General features: G+C 34.6%; 2 protein-coding genes across 2 annotated transcripts; both read left to right on the top strand.

The window, feature by feature from the left end:
* The first annotated feature begins 634 nt into the window (after positions 1-634).
* Positions 635-7,097, top strand: LOC124414652 (N-alpha-acetyltransferase 35, NatC auxiliary subunit). Its single transcript, XM_046895661.1, has 10 exons — positions 635-786; positions 1,180-1,241; positions 1,374-1,909; positions 2,528-2,720; positions 2,980-3,161; positions 3,349-3,681; positions 4,219-4,611; positions 4,710-4,883; positions 6,069-6,185; positions 6,286-7,097. Exons 1-10 carry the CDS (start codon positions 734-736, stop codon positions 6,424-6,426), a joined length of 2,184 nt encoding a protein of 727 aa, XP_046751617.1. The 5' UTR covers positions 635-733; the 3' UTR covers positions 6,427-7,097.
* A 1,203-nt stretch (positions 7,098-8,300) lies between these two features.
* LOC124414449 (IQ and ubiquitin-like domain-containing protein) lies at positions 8,301-14,151 on the top strand. Its single transcript, XM_046895394.1, is given in 5 exon segments — positions 8,301-8,524; positions 9,384-9,611; positions 10,695-11,239; positions 13,731-14,126; positions 14,129-14,151. Coding segments are annotated over 5 exon segments (1,416 nt in total).
* The last annotated feature ends 2,387 nt before the right edge of the window (positions 14,152-16,538 follow it).

Raw genomic sequence — 16,538 nt, 5'->3', positions numbered from 1 at the left:
GAGATTTAATGAGCAGTAAAAAAAAGTTCTAATCTATCTTAAAACTCGAAATGTCACATTTTTCTACACTGCAATACCGACGATTTGCAAACGCTATTCTGAACTATCACTTCACGCCGCACTACCGCCACCCTTACCAGTGCACTAAGAGTGCGTTCCGAAATTAGCTGCCGGCGCTAAAAATTCCCTAGGACAGAGGCAGAGCAACTCACGAATGCACTAATGTAAAAGAGATAAAAGATTGTTGACAGCACTGAGAGGTAATATCGGAACACATCGTACGTCGATTGTGAATGATACTTTAGACACAAACACCAGTGCGTTGACCAGTGTTTCCTGAACGGTGGGTAAATTTCTCAATTGGTAAAGTCAAGTCCGTGGGTAGAATCTTTTTCTCGAAATGTGAAAAATCATGGGGAAATTGTAAATGCAAGTACATACCAAGCGACCTCTAGTCTCTTTTTTCCGGTGGACGCGGTGAATGCAGTGGAAAGTAAAAAGTAAAAGCCATGCAGGGTGAAAACTGGTGAAAACTTTTGCCCCATGGTAAAAAAAAAAAAACAAAAAAAAAAACAGGGACTTATGCGAAAATAGGTTGGTAAAAAGTGGGAATCAGCGATTGGATTGTGGTCATTACTGCAGGCACGAATGTGCAGTAAATTATTGCAGCGAATTAGGAAAATATCGTTATAGGAAGATTTAATTATAAGATCCAATGAAATAATTCTTTAAAATGGCAGCTTTGACACGAGATCTAGTTGAAAATATTGACGAAAAAGAAATGCAGTAAGTTAAAATTTTTATCCAACAACCCGATTTGACGTGTCTTCCAAAAATGTTGTCACTTTTAGGTTAAAAAAAAGTCAACCCCAATCCATACTCCAAATCTATTTCTATACAAAACACGTTTTACTCAATTATTCTATTTTCCTTTCATCAAAATGAAATCTAAGTAATTTTTTTACTATCTTTGGATAAAAAAATGGCGGGAAATTGCCAAAAAATGCATTCAATTTATGGGGATGAAGTTCGTAATGTTGATATCACGTTACATTCAGCAGAAAATCATTTTATCATAACTTCAGAATTGATTGGAATTCAGCAAACTAATAATACAGAAAAATATTATCTCATTTCATAAAATTCGACTCTTGTAAAATAATTCTTTTAAACTTTCAGTTTTGACCAGCTAACATACAACTGGGTTGATATCACAGATGACTTCTTCAATTCTGTGCAAAGTAAGCAGTATTCTATTCGTATTCTATAAACTAGTGGTTGCATGTTTATCCAGACTTTCCTACGATTAACTTCTCAAAGAATGACGGATTGCAATTATTGTAATTTACTTGACTAACATTATTCGTATTCAGGCTTGGAGTTGGGCGAACTTTTGCACGATGAATTATTCGGCCTATTTGAAGCCATGTCTGCTATTGAAATGATGGACCCGAAAATGGATGCCGGGATGTTGTGTAATCGAGGAAACAGCAAGCCATATTCGTTCAAACAGGCAGTAGACTCTGGAGCGTTAAAATTGGATAATTTAACCTTGGCCGAAGTGATCGGAATCATTGATTCGACGTATTCTTGTATAGTTTCTTGGCTCGAAGGGCACAGTTTGGCGCAAACTGTGTTTACTAATTTGTACTTGCATCAGCCAGGTCAAATTTTGGATAAGTCATTGCGAACATTTTGTTATGCAATTTATAAGATTATTGAAATTATCAAAGACTGTATTAACAAGGCTATGGTTTTTGAGGAGGAAGATTTCCAAAGCGTAACGTATGGATATAGATTACAACAAGATATTACAGAGCAAAAGACTATAGCAATGCTGAAAGAGGTGGAAGAGGAATTGCACAGAAAAAGTAGAATAAAACCAGTCGATGACGAGTCTAATCGAGAAGTAAGCCCCTTTTTCTGTATTTTATTAGGATGTTGTAGAAATTTTAAAGTAAGGTATCTTCGATATGCTTACCTGTGTCCTACTATTTTTGGATGTCATCGTTTTATTACAACTCGAGAATTATTTGTCCAAGTGCAATTATATTGTAGTTTAGATTCTTGTGCAACAATAAATTTGTTTGTTGTATCAATTAATTACATTTCTTGTGCAGAATGTCGACTTCACAGAGTTTTGGAGCCTAACTCTCAATTCTTGTCTTTTTGTCACTCAGTTTGTACAGAAAAATTGTTTACACTCCGGCTACGTTTCCTTACAAATCTGAAATTTTACACAGCCAGACCATTTTCAATATTACTGAGTTGTTCGAACTAGAACATAAATTTTGAATGATTACAGAATTTTACTGCAACTTGATTTTTCAGGCTTTCTTCACTTGTTGCACAATATACAATTAAAATAAAATAGAAAAGCTGATTCATATTTTTCTGTAGAGAAAACTGTAATCGGTCAGCTTAGCCTTTTATTTCTCATCTGAAATCACAATAATAATTCTAAAGTATTGCATTGCGTCCAATTATTGCAGATTGCAAATGTTGGGTAATTTGATTTTTTTCACAGTACAACGACGCTTTGGCCTTATATGCCAGAATAAGGTTCACAAAGATGTTTTATCAAACCTTGTCGCTCATGGGAAGGAAAGAACAGCTCCAACAAAACTTAGCGGATTGTCAAAGGCTTTTATCAAACTGCTCTGACATGATGCAGGTCATGCTAAAAACTGTTTCTCGAGGTGTGAAAGCCGACGAATTATGTTAGTATCTTTCGTACCTGATTTACTTAGATTTACAAGTGATCATGACTGTTTAATAATACTGTTTAAAGAATTTGCAAATTGTAAAAATAATTTTTATAGCTTGGAAAGATTTTATCCCGGATTCAAATGTTTTTCTTCATGCAAAAGTATTACATAACTACGCAAGAATATTGTACTTTCCTTGAATTTAACTTCTTTGACTTTTGTTACCCCGCACTTTGAAAAAATTGTAGAATGAAGTGAATTCTTATTTCAGGCGATCATCCAAACATTATGGGCTTTGATCCTATGGTAAATCAGCGGCTATTACCTCCGACATTTCCAAGATACACGAAAATCAAACCACGAAGTGAGGCCCTGGAGTATATAGATGAATTATTAAATCGATTGAAAACTGTCAGCAAAATAACAGGGTACACTAGCTTCCACGGCGCCTTGGTAAATAAATTGGCCATCTAATAACATGCGAGCATATTTGGTTGTACAATAATCGTCGTAACAATATACATCAGTTATTGAGTCCTTAAAAAAGAAAAACAGAAAGTTCCTCTTGAAAATTATCTTCATTTAACAGAACGTGAAAAAAACATTTTCCTCAAATTACAAATAATGCTTCTGTTTTCAGGATTTTTTTTTGGAGTTTTCACGCCAAAGCCCATGCATACTATCCAGATCCATGCTACAAATCGTTTACCTGCCTCTAACAAATCGAGTTTTTGGAACTCAAAGTTTCGGTGACGTATTAAGAGATGCTGCTAGGGCTTTTATTGCTCCGCCAGCATTGATGCCAAAAATCACACTACTGCAGAACCACCAGGCAAAGGATTACGTCGATGGGTTCTTGGGCCACTGTGTGTGTTTGTTTGGTAGTTTAGTGCAACTTAGTGGACACAATCGAGCACGGCAGCGAGATAAACTGGCCCATTTGCTAGAAGACTTTGCGGCGCTACAGGATGAGGTATTTTGAACTAGAAACACCAACATTTGTAGCAAAAGTGAAGAAATCAATGCTGAGTAGTCAAATCGAGTTTGAACCTGAGCTGATCAATGCAGCTGTAATCGGGAGTTTAGAAAGTAGAGAAAACTGAAAAGAATCAGGCTATTCAAGCATAATCTTACAATACTACTTGATTTAAAATGATTGCCAAGTTATTATCGAGCATATTCTTGTTTACTGTTCATTGTTTGATGAGTAATGCACTGAGACAAATTTCTAATTGTGGTTACCATACAGTTCTTAACTATTTTTATTTTTTATCATAACTAAAAAATATAGTTCAGGATAAAAAGTAGAAACTAGTTTTTTAACTGCAACCTGAATTATTTTTCGTTTTGATTATATGGTCACTTGTCGTTGCCATAACTAAAAAATGTAATCACTCTAAATAGTTGCTCGTACAGTTATTGTAACGTTACTCATTTTTTAATAATACAGAATTGGTTATAACAAATGAAATTTTTCTCTGTGTATTAATTCTAAAATTATTTTTTACAGGCTGAAAGAGTGGATTCATATCTCCACACACTGTCTTTGAAAAGCGACACTCCAAGGCCGCACTTGGCATATTTTGGCACTTGGATATTGTACCACACGCTACGAGTGATGGTTATGTATTTGCTGAGCGGTTTTGAACTAGAATTATATTCGGTCCATGAGTATCATTACATATTTTGGTACCTGTACGAGTTTTTGTACGGATGGCTCATGTCAGCAATCACAAGAGCAGACACTTTCCTCATGGAACAAGATATTCATAGTGAAACTCACAAAGGCAGAGGAGCTAAAAAGAGTGCTAAAAATAAAAAAAAAAAATCCACCCCTCGACCATACAGTCTAGAAATATTAATGTACCAAGCCATGCAGAATATTTGCGGCGGGTATTACAAGGTAAAGATTTTTTTTGGTTGGAGAATAACCAGACATTTTTTGTCCGTTATTTCTTTTCGAAATCTGTGCGCCTCGTCTAAAGTTTGATATTTTCTTAGGCTTTGATGGGATTTCGAATGGATAAAAAGATTCCTCTACCCGAATCGCAGTTTGACTCGGAGCGAGTGAGATACGAGCACAGATTGTTGCCTTTTGCATCATTATTAACTCCTCCACCAGTACCTTATCAGGAATTTCTAGACATGACAAGTGTGCAGATGTTGAACAGAGATGTAAGTTTAGTAGTCTGTGTAAATCGTATTCAAACAATACAGCGAACTTCTATAAGTAACAGTCGAACAGTTGAGACTATACTTAAGAACTACAACTCTTACTTTTTACTTTTACCTGGCTTATGACTGTGACCCCCCTCCTCAGGGGTCCAAACAAACTGTCTAGGGAAACATTATTTATTAAATATTTTCTTGAGCCAATTTTTTTACTGGTAAAAAAAAGAAAGTTTTACTTCGTTTAGGAGATCTTGTGTGAAGTATATATGAATAGTATATAGAGTAAAAATTTCGATTCGGTTGCAATTTGGATATGTTGTAGTGTACACTGAGATATGATAACCCTCTAATTCCCAAGCCTTGAGGCTTTATCATTTACAGAAAACACGTTCATTAATCTTGTTGGTTTTTCGTTGTCTTTGAATTTTTAGCACTTTCTGTCGTTGGAAAAAATTATGATACATGTTTATTTATGTTAAAATGTATGAATTTTTTGGCTACGTAATTCATTGTAAGGTAGATCCTTAGGAACTTCCAAAAATCACGTTATTTTACATATTCAGTCCGTGCATGTGAAGCCCCAGAAAATAGATTATTTTTATGGTAGACTAACACTTAATAATTTCAGAACAGATTGAAAATAGGATCAAACGATGAATCGATACAAGTATTCCGGGGATCTCGATTCTTTTGTATATATTCTCTAACTTTGGAATATTAAAACCGATTTAATTATTATGATCCTATTTTCATTCCACTCTCAAAACTTTAGCATCTACTCCAAAATGTTAACTTTTCGCTACAAAACAAAAGTAATCTATTTTTGGAGCCTTTGCATTTCTGGACTGAAAATTTTATAAAACGTGTGTTGTGTTTTGCTACTTCCTGAGGAAATACTTTAAAACAGATTTCGTATTCAGAGAAATCACTGTTTCTTTTACACAAAAACCACGTCCTTAAAATTCGAAGGCATTTATAGTTCTGAAAATGTAAGCGATTTGATGAACATGTGTTTCGTGAAGACGTGTTAGATAAAGATCTAAAAATTGGAGGATTTTTATATCGTAGTGGACACTATAACATATCCAAACAACAGCTGGATTGAAATTTTTACCCTGAAAAACTGGTCCAAAGTTTACGGATGGGCCCAGATAAATCAGTATACTCATGTGTTCTTTTTCCATATAGGAAACTGTTACAAGTGAAAAGCAGTACTTGGCTGGCTGCGGACATTTCCATCAGGCTAGAAATATGTTAGAAAGCGCTCTTTCCTTGTATCCAGCTAATGTGCATACAGTTAATCAGGTAATATACGTACACTTGGTCCATTATGAAGTGCTGATAAAATCTTTAATACAATATCTCAATCTTCGTTACTAATTTAATATTTCGACACCGTTTTTAGATCAATGATTTACTGAAAGTATCGAAGACGAATTTTATTGTCCTGAAACTTTTGGCTGGAGGACATAAAAAGGATTCGACAGAACCCCCGATTTTCGATTTTTCGTGTCACCAACATTTTCCGTTGATTAAACTCGCTTAGTTCTTTTTATAGTTACCTTAATAAATGCACATACATACATACAATAGTTATCCATACCTATGTGCTTACAGTGGACTCTCCATACCTACTTTTCGGCCCAGCTTCTTCTTGCATGCAGTACTATATGAATATGTATTTCACAGGGCGGCTCTAGATTGGAAATACTGAGTAAACCGAGACTAGTCAGGAAATTTAATCGGTTTTGAAAAAGTCAGAGAATTGTACTCATCCTTGGAGAAAAAAGACTTTTTCACTGAGTGATTGTTGTGCTTTAATCAATGGTTTTTCAGTTTTTACGACAAATTTACAAAGTGAAAGTATATCTTGTATCAGGAAAGAATAACAGCACGTGATCTAAATTGTCAGTAAGAATTGAGAAGGGTAGAGTTTTGGAAATTGTAACGAAAATCTACCCAATTTTTTTTCCCCGAGTTAAGTCATAGGGATCAAAGTGAACTGAATTTTTTTCCAATAGTCATCAAATTATGGAGAGTCTATTGTATTTGTTTTAGGGTTGGCTATGCGTCGAAATAATTTTCATATTTATTGAAAACTGTTTTCAAAGTTGTAAAAAATGTTAAAATCCTTTGTATGTTTCTGTCCCTTTTTTCTTTCCCATTCACAACAAAAATTTCTGTATTTCTGTAAATAAACTATAATATCCATTGTTAGAAATAGTTTCATTCTGTTTTTCTCTCTTTTCATTTACTGCGGGCTGCGTTAGCGTTGCCATGCATCATCTGCCAAATGATACAGCATCAAACCTACGATTACCTGCCTCGTCTAATAAAGGCATTTCCAATTTCTGTGTCTTAAAGTTACGGTTCCTCGTAACTTATTGATCATAAAAGATTGGTGCCATGTGTAATTTTCACAATGAATGGACTGTGCCGTTTGGATTAAAAGTTATGAAAGAGTAATGAGCCAGTTTTAGCAAATAAGCTCATTGCTTTCTTGCACAAGTCACGATCGCACAGTGCTAGTTTGCCTGATACGTTTGCCAAGGATGAAATAATTGAAGTGTTTGATTCAATCTCAGTCCCAATTGCAATGGTTTTGAGCTTATTTTATTGGCTAAAGTGATCTCCAGGGATAGATTGAAAAAAGTTTAAAAATATTTAACTCTAGAGTAGATGCAAATATGTATTTGCAAGTCCTGTACAACAGATGTTCGTCAGCAATGAAATTTATGTACTGTATTATGTGGAATTTCATAACTGACTATATTTTATTTTATTATCGGGTAAGAGAATTTCTGACAACTAATAATATCACTATTACAAAGCTTAAAATAATCGATGCATTCATTAATTGAGTCCAAAAAAATAATTCAAACACGACTCGATTAAATTAGCAAGAATTAATCGACTAATCTATCAAAGTTCTTTGATAATTTATACTTTCATTCATAATATTTTTCAATTTTTTATTTTTAATCACATAACTTGATATTGTATTGCCGTCATTCATGGAAGTAAAAAACAAAAAGCGATTATGAGGAAAAATAATCGATTTGCTCGATTAATCGAGTTTAAAAAGTAATCGATTGTACTCGATTAATAAAAAAAAAAAAAAAAAAAAAAAATCATCGATTTATTCGAAAATCGATGATTTTTGATCATTCGGAAGTGAAACTGACACTTTTCCAGATCTTTAATATCTCATCAAATCCAAGTCGCTATTATCTAAGCATAATCAAAGTATAAATATTACAACTTCGTACGATAAATAGTCGGTTTGCGTTATGCAGAAAGAAAAAACAAGCAACCCGTGATTGTGATACATAATTCTTTTTATTTTCACTGAAATTGGCAACATTGTTTTACCTTATATTCGACTGATTGGAGAGTGAAGAAGACTAGAATACATAAAATATGGTTCTCGTCGTGGAAGTGGAAGATCGTACGATAAAAAAACCTTATTTGGGCGGATGGCGGCACAAGATTACCGGCGTTCAGTATTTAAATGCAAATTCTCAAACTGGGCCTCGGCAGAAACGAGTACCATGGAACTCTCAATGCGTGAGACCTATTCAAACGGTGGAAACAAAGACCCGGTTTACCGAAACGCCTGTCCACAGGGCAACTCAAATGTCGCGGTAATTAACGCCTATAATTTTTTATGGGGCATTCAAGGTAAAATGGGCCACTTCCGTCCTTCGATATTTTCGATTTTATTTTCCCTTATTATGCGCGCGAGTATCTCTTCCGATTAATTTTCAAAATTATTCGGACGAGCGTCATCGACTTCTCAAGAATTAAAATTTGACGGTTTACAAAATCTGGTTATATCTGCAAAAACTTTATCAATTATGTAATTTCTCTCGGAATTGATACATTTTTTAACACTCGATGTCTTCCTCCACCTGGAGAAATCCCATTTCCATTTATCACAGGATAATATGACATTTTTTATTTACTTTGTTAGAATTAATGTTATTTATAGGCAATGAACCTCCCCCCCCCCCCTGCCCCCGAATCCGCGCTTGAATTTTTCCGCACACTTGATATTTTTTCGAAAATCGAAAAATTGTATACTATAGTTTGAATTTCTTAATTTTTTTCTTCACGGTAAGTGTATATAGAATTTCTCCATATCTGAAAAGTCGTTATTTAATGTAAAATAGTCTGTTTAATCCGGAAAAAAATTTAGGACATTTTTGAACATGACATTAAAGTTGTATTCAAAACGAATCTATTGATTAATTTCTTTTTGTTCTGACAACATTTCAATTCCTAATTAAGTTCATCCTAAAATTCTTGGATTTCGTAAGCGGTCAAATTTCTGACTCTTAAAAATTTTGGAATGGAAATATAAAGTCGAAGGTGTCGGTGTTCGGAGGGAGCTTAGATCGTGTGGAATGCAATTTATACAAATTATTGAGCTGATTTCACACGTGCAGTGATCCAGCAATGAATGAACTTTAAGGCTACTTTGGCATGCTTATTTTTTTGCAGGAAAGATTGTTACATTCCAAATGTCACGGACAAATACGTTGCACCCAAGCCTTATGAATCTTATAATGAAATGCAATCGAGGTTAGACATCGAAGGCAAGGCTAGGATGATACAAAAATATTACAGGGCATACCGAATTGCCAGATTTATAAAAGAGTCTGCTGCCACTTACCGACAATTCGTGACAGACTGCAAACGGCACGAGGAAGAAAGGCTGTTGGCATACAAGTGAAACACTCCGTCGATTGTCTCAAAAAATTATTCTTCCCTGGTGACAGTAATTTTTATGCCGAACTGCAATGAAGTGAAGTTCGTTGAAAATTGTAGGAAATATTCGAAAATCGTACGAAATTGTCCGAAAGCGTGGAAAAATGTTTAAAATTGTCGAAAATCGTAATATTTTACATAGAAAATTACAAAGTGCTACGGAAAATTATAAAAATCTATAATTTTCTACGAAAGATAATTTATAGTATGAATTATTTTCACCGGGGTATCCTTAAGGGGGTTCATCAGTGAAACTCTACACTTTAAATTCGCTTTAAACTTGAACTTATAATAAAGCTTCATAAAACAAGTGATTTTCAATCGATTCTAATCAGTTTTACGCCCTCTTTGGAAATTATTTTGTGATAAATCACATAACGTTATGACCAAAGTTCGGATGACTTATGTGATGCAATTTAACAAATAAATATGTCCTAATACTTAACAAATCACATGATAAACCATAAAGTATAGATTATGAGATAATATACATAACAAATCATGCACCGAAACCTATGACTTGTTGATTTTTTTTATTTTATAATCAATAGTTTATGATTTATTATTTATAACATGATGTGATTTATCGCAGAATAATTTTCAGTAGGGCGTTCCATATGCATCCAGGTATTGTTGAAAATAACGTGAAAAAGTGGTGTTTTTGGAAAAGCTCCTCGCGTGAGAATTCTAGTCGTAAAAATTTGAAAGAATTATACAGCTATTAGAGGAGCGCAGGGAACAAAAGTTGCCGTGGAAATTGCGATCCAACAAGTTACCACCTATGGACATAATGTCCATGTTACTACCTAATTGTCCCAATAAATGGTTTTGATACCGTTTCGCCGTTATTTTAAATATTTTCTGGAAACGAATGGAACGCAACTGATTCGAACCGTGTGAAAACCATTTGTTTTATGGAGCTTTATTACGAGTTCAAATTTTAAGTAAATCTAAAAAGTTTAGAGTTTCACTGACGTGTCCCCTTAATCCTAAATATCTGTTCTCTGGCGATATGTGATTTAATCCAATTACCATTTGTAATAGGAGGAGGCATCAGCACGACATTATAAGAAAGACATATCCGTCGACGAGATCCGATTTTGACATGTTGTACAACTTGATGGATCAGTGGAAACATTCCCAGATGAAGCGGGTTGCAGACAACTTTTTTAAAGGCGCTCAAAGAGCGATGAATGTGATATTGTTGAACAAATCGGTGGATATGTTAAGGGAGATCGACCAACTAAAGCAAAAGGTTAAAATCGAGTTTCTGGAACAGAATAAAATGAGGTTCTTAACATTTCATTGTGCACCAATCGAATGGAACGGATACAAAGGCAAACCCACGCAGATGATCACTGTCAAAGTACAACGTGCTAGCGAATTCAAACGGCTGTATGACAATTTAAGCAGTAAAAATTCGACTGTCGAATCACGTACAGAGCTGTTAGTGATGCTGAAAAATTCACTCAAGTATCATCATTGTCAAGCGGTTAATGAATTGGTCTATTTAATCGATCAGGAAATCACGTTGATGAGTCGTGGAGTCAGAAACAAATGGCTAAACCAGTTGAGGAGAAGAATTAAAAGTACAGTATCGTATTTTTGTTTGATCTTGAAAACCGCTTTTTGTATATACACTAGGGTGGTCCTTAAAAAGATGATTTTTGAATTTTGACCAGCTCACTCCTTAAATCGACTCTAAGCAATGAAAAAATGATTATCTTTTTTCAAATTTTCATCTCAACTCCAAACCGTGCTCGCAAGAGGAATTTCATTAAAATTTGTTCTAGCGGAGTTTCTTGGATGACTGACTACGCGTCTGAACTAAAAATTTGGAAATTCAAAATGGCGTATCCAATATGGTGGACTATAATCCAAAAAGTCACCTGATTTTGGTGAAGCTCGTTACTCAAGGACTTTGGAGGTCGCTGATTATCAATCTGAACTCTAGATTACAACATTCAAATGGCGGATCCGATTCTGTGGACCAAAATTCCCAAAGTCACTTGATGTTGCCATACTGGATCCACCATTTTGAATTTTGTAACTTCAAGTTCAGATTCGTAATCTGTGACCTTCAAAACCCCCGTGCGCCGAATTTTACCAGAATCAAATGACTTTTTGGATTTTGGTCCATTATATTAAATTCGACGTATGGAATTTCCAAATTTCAAGTTCAGATTCGTAATCAACGACCCAAAAAACCCCTTATACCAAACTTGATCGAAATCCGTTCTGTGGATTAAATGTGTGCTTGAGAGGGTTAAACGGGGTAATCCAACCTCTTACGGGCACGGGTCCAATTATTTTTTAGATATTGGAAACTGATTTGGGGAGTGAGCCGGTCAGAATTCGAAAATGACTTTTTTAAGGACTACCCGAATGTACAGTAAAGTTTACAAATGCCGTATCCTTCTGGCTAACTTGTTTTCGGTCCGAAACAAAACGCGAGTTCAATTCTATACGCATTATGTGACAACGACTGGTGATGCAGCTCATGCAGCTGTCGTGAGAAATTGAAATGCATCGTCATATAATCCGTATAGAATTGAAGTCGCATTTGGTTTTGGATCGAAAACAAGTTAGACAGAAGGTTAAGGCATTTATGCATTTTATTGTACGTATTAACATAAAAAACTTCGTACCTCCTCAATAGGCCAGGCGGCAAGTAGTGTAGACCGTAAAAAAATTTTGGCAAGGATTTTGTTGTTTTAAATGGTTTATTAGGGTGCGATTAACAACAATCTAAGTTTTCCCCACACCCTCGAGGCCTGTGCTGGTCTCCATGAGGCTGCAAAAGTACAAATTTTTGGTCTTTCGGTAATATCAAGTTTTCTCTTTGTCGTACGGTGGTCTTACATGAAATCGAAGGTGACAAAGTTCTGTACAAAATAGTTCAGTATCATTTTTCCATGGGACTTATAGTTTCGAAGCAGTAGCCGCGCGAAGTTGTGCGATTTTTGACAAATACCTTAAATATCGATTCTTGCTTACCAAATTCGACTCTATCCTCGTTCGGGTGACTGTTGAAAATATGAATATGCATGTATCGCATAAGTTTTCATGAAAAGGTGTAGAATTTTGGTTAAAATTGTAAATAGTTAGCCACTGAAGGCGTGAAGGAACAGTATGTGGTCCGCAACATTTTCTGAATGTTTGAATGACTATGTCGAGTAAATTCTGCTTTCAATTTTTTCTTTCCTTGTTTTTTTCCCCTTTGAAATCATTCAAAACAATAAAATCTTTGCCAGCATTTTTTTACGGTTCTGAAAGATTTTATCGCCCTGCCGCCCAACCTATGAACACATAATACATATCGTTGTTACCTGAGGCGTGTACTTTACATGGTTTCTTACCTTCGCAGATTCGTTTCTGTACTTTGTGGAAAATAGTGAAAATTGCACGTGCAAGTGCAAGGATGACTTTTTGTCTCGAGATCCAAATTGCGAGGATCTCAGACTTCCTATGGAAACAAATATGTTGTTTTGTAGACGCTGCTTTAGGATGCTCTCTTATCGTAGGTTTTCGGCTCACGTGAGGATGAAAAAACTCTTATTCTGTTCAGGTAAAAGTATGAACATACGTTTAGAATTTTTTATGAATTTGTTCGCTTTTGCGTTGTTGAAGATATTGTATTGTAAATTGTTTATTTCAATTCAACATTTTTTGTCAAACATGGTTGAAATGAGACTGCAACATTTCTGTAATTGATGAATGAATTTTATTTGAATGATTGGTAGTTCACCGTTTTCACCCACAAACCTGAAATTTTTTAAATACACGCATATTTTCTTTCGAGGAAATAATCTCAAATATTCGTTATAAATTATGAATTGGAAAAACTGGTGCTGATAAACTTTGTTCAAATATCTGGAACTTGTTAGAAAAAATCAGTATCTGTAGAGAATTAAAAAAATCGATTTCGTTAGGTTTTATAAACTCGTAAAAAGGGTTAGTCTGAAAATTTGTTTGAAGAGTAAAACTTCATAGTTTCTTGTACACTTTGTTTGAAACTATTGCGTAAGAAAATTTTTTATTTGCCTAAAATGTTTAATTCAATATTGATCGAAATTTCAGCTTGTGAGAGATTGGTCGAGGGAAAACAGGCTCGTATAAATTTCTCCCTGTATACGTATCTGTTGAACGGTATACGAGAAGATGAAATGAAAAGGAATTGCTTTTCGAGCCTAATCTTCATCTTGCGAGAGCCTGGAATATATCATTTGATTAACAACATTTGGCACGGTAGATCGGTAATCAGTGAGAACGACGATCTTTTTAAATTGCGACTTGGTAGATTTGACATAAATATCGAATGGTCGCCATGGAACTGCATTTTACTAACCGAGGAGGAAACCGAAGCTCATTACTACATCGAAGATTTCCGGACTGTTTACGCTCAGAGTTTACTTGACAAAATATTTTTAGCTCAAGAGCAAGCCAAAAGTCATTTCAGGTTTAGTAACCACTTTTTACTCGGCGCTTGATGATTTCTTAACGGTTGTGTTTACCGTTAATAACGACTTATTATTGCAGGGAATTGGTCGTGTTCGAGAAACACTACCGAGAATCTTCGCGATTTTATATGGTCCAAAAACGAAAGGAGTATGAAGCTCCAAAAGTAATTCATAATCACGCTTAGCATGATTTGAAGTCGTGGATTATTGCCGAACGTAGGATAACGAAAAAAATTTTGTACCTCACATGAATATTATGCTACAGGATTGGAAAATAAAAACCGATTTTTTACTATCAAAGCATCAACTTTATAGGTTCGTTCTATAATAGTATATTACGTAACAAGGGAATAATCAACTTTTATTCTGGTGTTATATATGGAACTTTATTCCTGACTCAACTCTGGTCATATGATTGACTTAAAGTGTTTTCCTTTCATATTCCAGGATGATCTATGAGTTAGAAACTATAATATTATTCAAAGTTTATAATAATACAGGGAGATCTTGTTCGAAATGGAAAAGAAAGAGAAAAAATCAGAAAAATTGAAAAAATAATTTGAGTGATGTATGACCTCATATTTCCTGCAAATGGTGCTACTTTTTTCCCACAAAGGGAATAATATGCCACTTTAGTTTCACTTTTCAAGTAAAAAAATTGGACTATATGGTTGAGTCGGGAACAAAAATATTAAAAACTCCCGACTGACCACTGATTTCAGTCTATACAATTATGATTATTTAAGAGTCAATGCAATATATTTCGCCAGAGTTTATAAAGCTTATACATAAGACGATCTAACTGCGAGGAGATGAAATACCTTGAGGATCGTTTTATAAGTAACCTTGAAAGAAGTTTCATTACGTTCTGAGCGGTATAAATAAGGAGCCCTTGGTGAAAATAATTCTATGAATTTCGATGGAAATTTCTGTAAATATTTCCACGAACTTTGACGGAAATTTATATGCAAAAGTGTAGATTTAGGGGCAGATTCATAGTTTTTAAATTTAGATTTAAGTACTAATTCGTAGTTTTTTGTAGATTTTTGTACAATGGAATACAATTCGAATCTGTTTTGGTTCTTCCGGAATAGATAATATCAATTTTCTGCTAGATGTTTGTATAATTAAATACTATTCGAATGGGTTTTGGTACATGTAATTTTTATTAAAATATCATTTATGTTAGATTTGTCATTTAGTAGATAACATGAATGTAAGTTTTTTCATAAGACTCATCTATTGAGATGAGGTGCGTTCAAAAGTATACGGCAGATTCTCTAAATCTGACTAGGTCATACTTACCATCAGAAAATAACAAGATTAGTTATCATGCGTGGACCCAGATTTTGCTAGGATGTTAACTTGTCTGCAATAAGTTTTCCTTATGAGAGAGATGCGACATCTAGCGGTGGTTGGAAAATAGTATTTCATACTTCTCATAGATATTCGTAATCCTATCGATATAAATTGAATTCTGAATACATACATATGTCATCACAATTTTTTGTAAAAATTTGTATTTTTTTAATGAGAATCCATGAAGTTTATGAAAAGTTGTACTTTTCAACATTTCGAATCCTATCTTAGATTTTTGTAGATCAACGTAGTTTTCTTCTGTTTAATCATGAGAAACTAGTTAATTGAATGACGTTTGTAGTTTTTCCACAGATTCTCATACTTCTATATTCAGTGCAAATTTGAGGTTCAGATTTTCTTAGATTGATGTAGTATTAGTCTGCTTAATAAAAAAAAAAAAAACTATTCCGTTCAACTACGGTGGTGATTTTTCATAGATTTTATTTTTCATTTTCTCGAAATGTATGTGGAACTATTTCTCATGATTTCACTTGTAGATCTACATGGATATTCATACTTTTCTACTAAAATCTACATAAAACTATCAAGTTTTTACAGAAGTTGCATATTTTCGTGAATTCTCGTTAAACATCGTTAATTTGAAGAGTGGTAGTCTTCTATAAAAAAAAAAAAAAAACACAGAAATCTACCGTCCTTGAATCTTTACGATTCGCCCTTTTTTTCTTATAGTTTGTCATAGAAATCATTTTCACCGGGGGCAAAAGAAAGTACGATTGTTCTGGACGACTCGTCACTTCGGGTGTTTAGTGGTGAAATGATTTTTCGCGCTCCGGTTTTCAGCTCGATCGCTTCGATTGCTGGTGGCGCCCCCTGCGCGCGAAACAGATTTGTCGCGGGCTTATACCACCACGGTGCGTTCCGAAATTGGCTACTAGTGCTGTCAGCAATTGTTTATCTCTTGTGCGCAGCCGAGTTCGCGACTATAGCTCTGTTTCTATCCTAGGGAGTTTTTAGCACTGCTAACTAATTTCGGAACGCACTCCATGTATGTAACGTGATCCTTTTTTTCCTAGATATTTTATCCTAGATATTTTCAATGGTAGAAAGT

Source organism: Diprion similis, chromosome 14 (genome assembly GCF_021155765.1).
Source record: "Diprion similis isolate iyDipSimi1 chromosome 14, iyDipSimi1.1, whole genome shotgun sequence".
NCBI classification, from domain to species: Eukaryota; Metazoa; Arthropoda; class Insecta; order Hymenoptera; family Diprionidae; genus Diprion; species Diprion similis.
The sequence above is the reverse complement of the archived record's forward strand: the minus strand, read 5'-3'. Positions and strand labels throughout refer to the sequence as shown.

Excerpts from the sequence above, each read along its gene's own strand:
- LOC124414652 (XM_046895661.1), top strand. The coding sequence starts at position 734 with ATGGCAGCTTTGACACGAGATCTAGTTGAAAATATTGACGAAAAAGAA. Across the intron at positions 3,682-4,218 it reads TTGCGGCGCTACAGGATGAG|GCTGAAAGAGTGGATTCATA; the intron begins GTATTTTGAACT and ends TATTTTTTACAG. Across the intron at positions 4,612-4,709 it reads TTTGCGGCGGGTATTACAAG|GCTTTGATGGGATTTCGAAT; the intron begins GTAAAGATTTTT and ends ATATTTTCTTAG.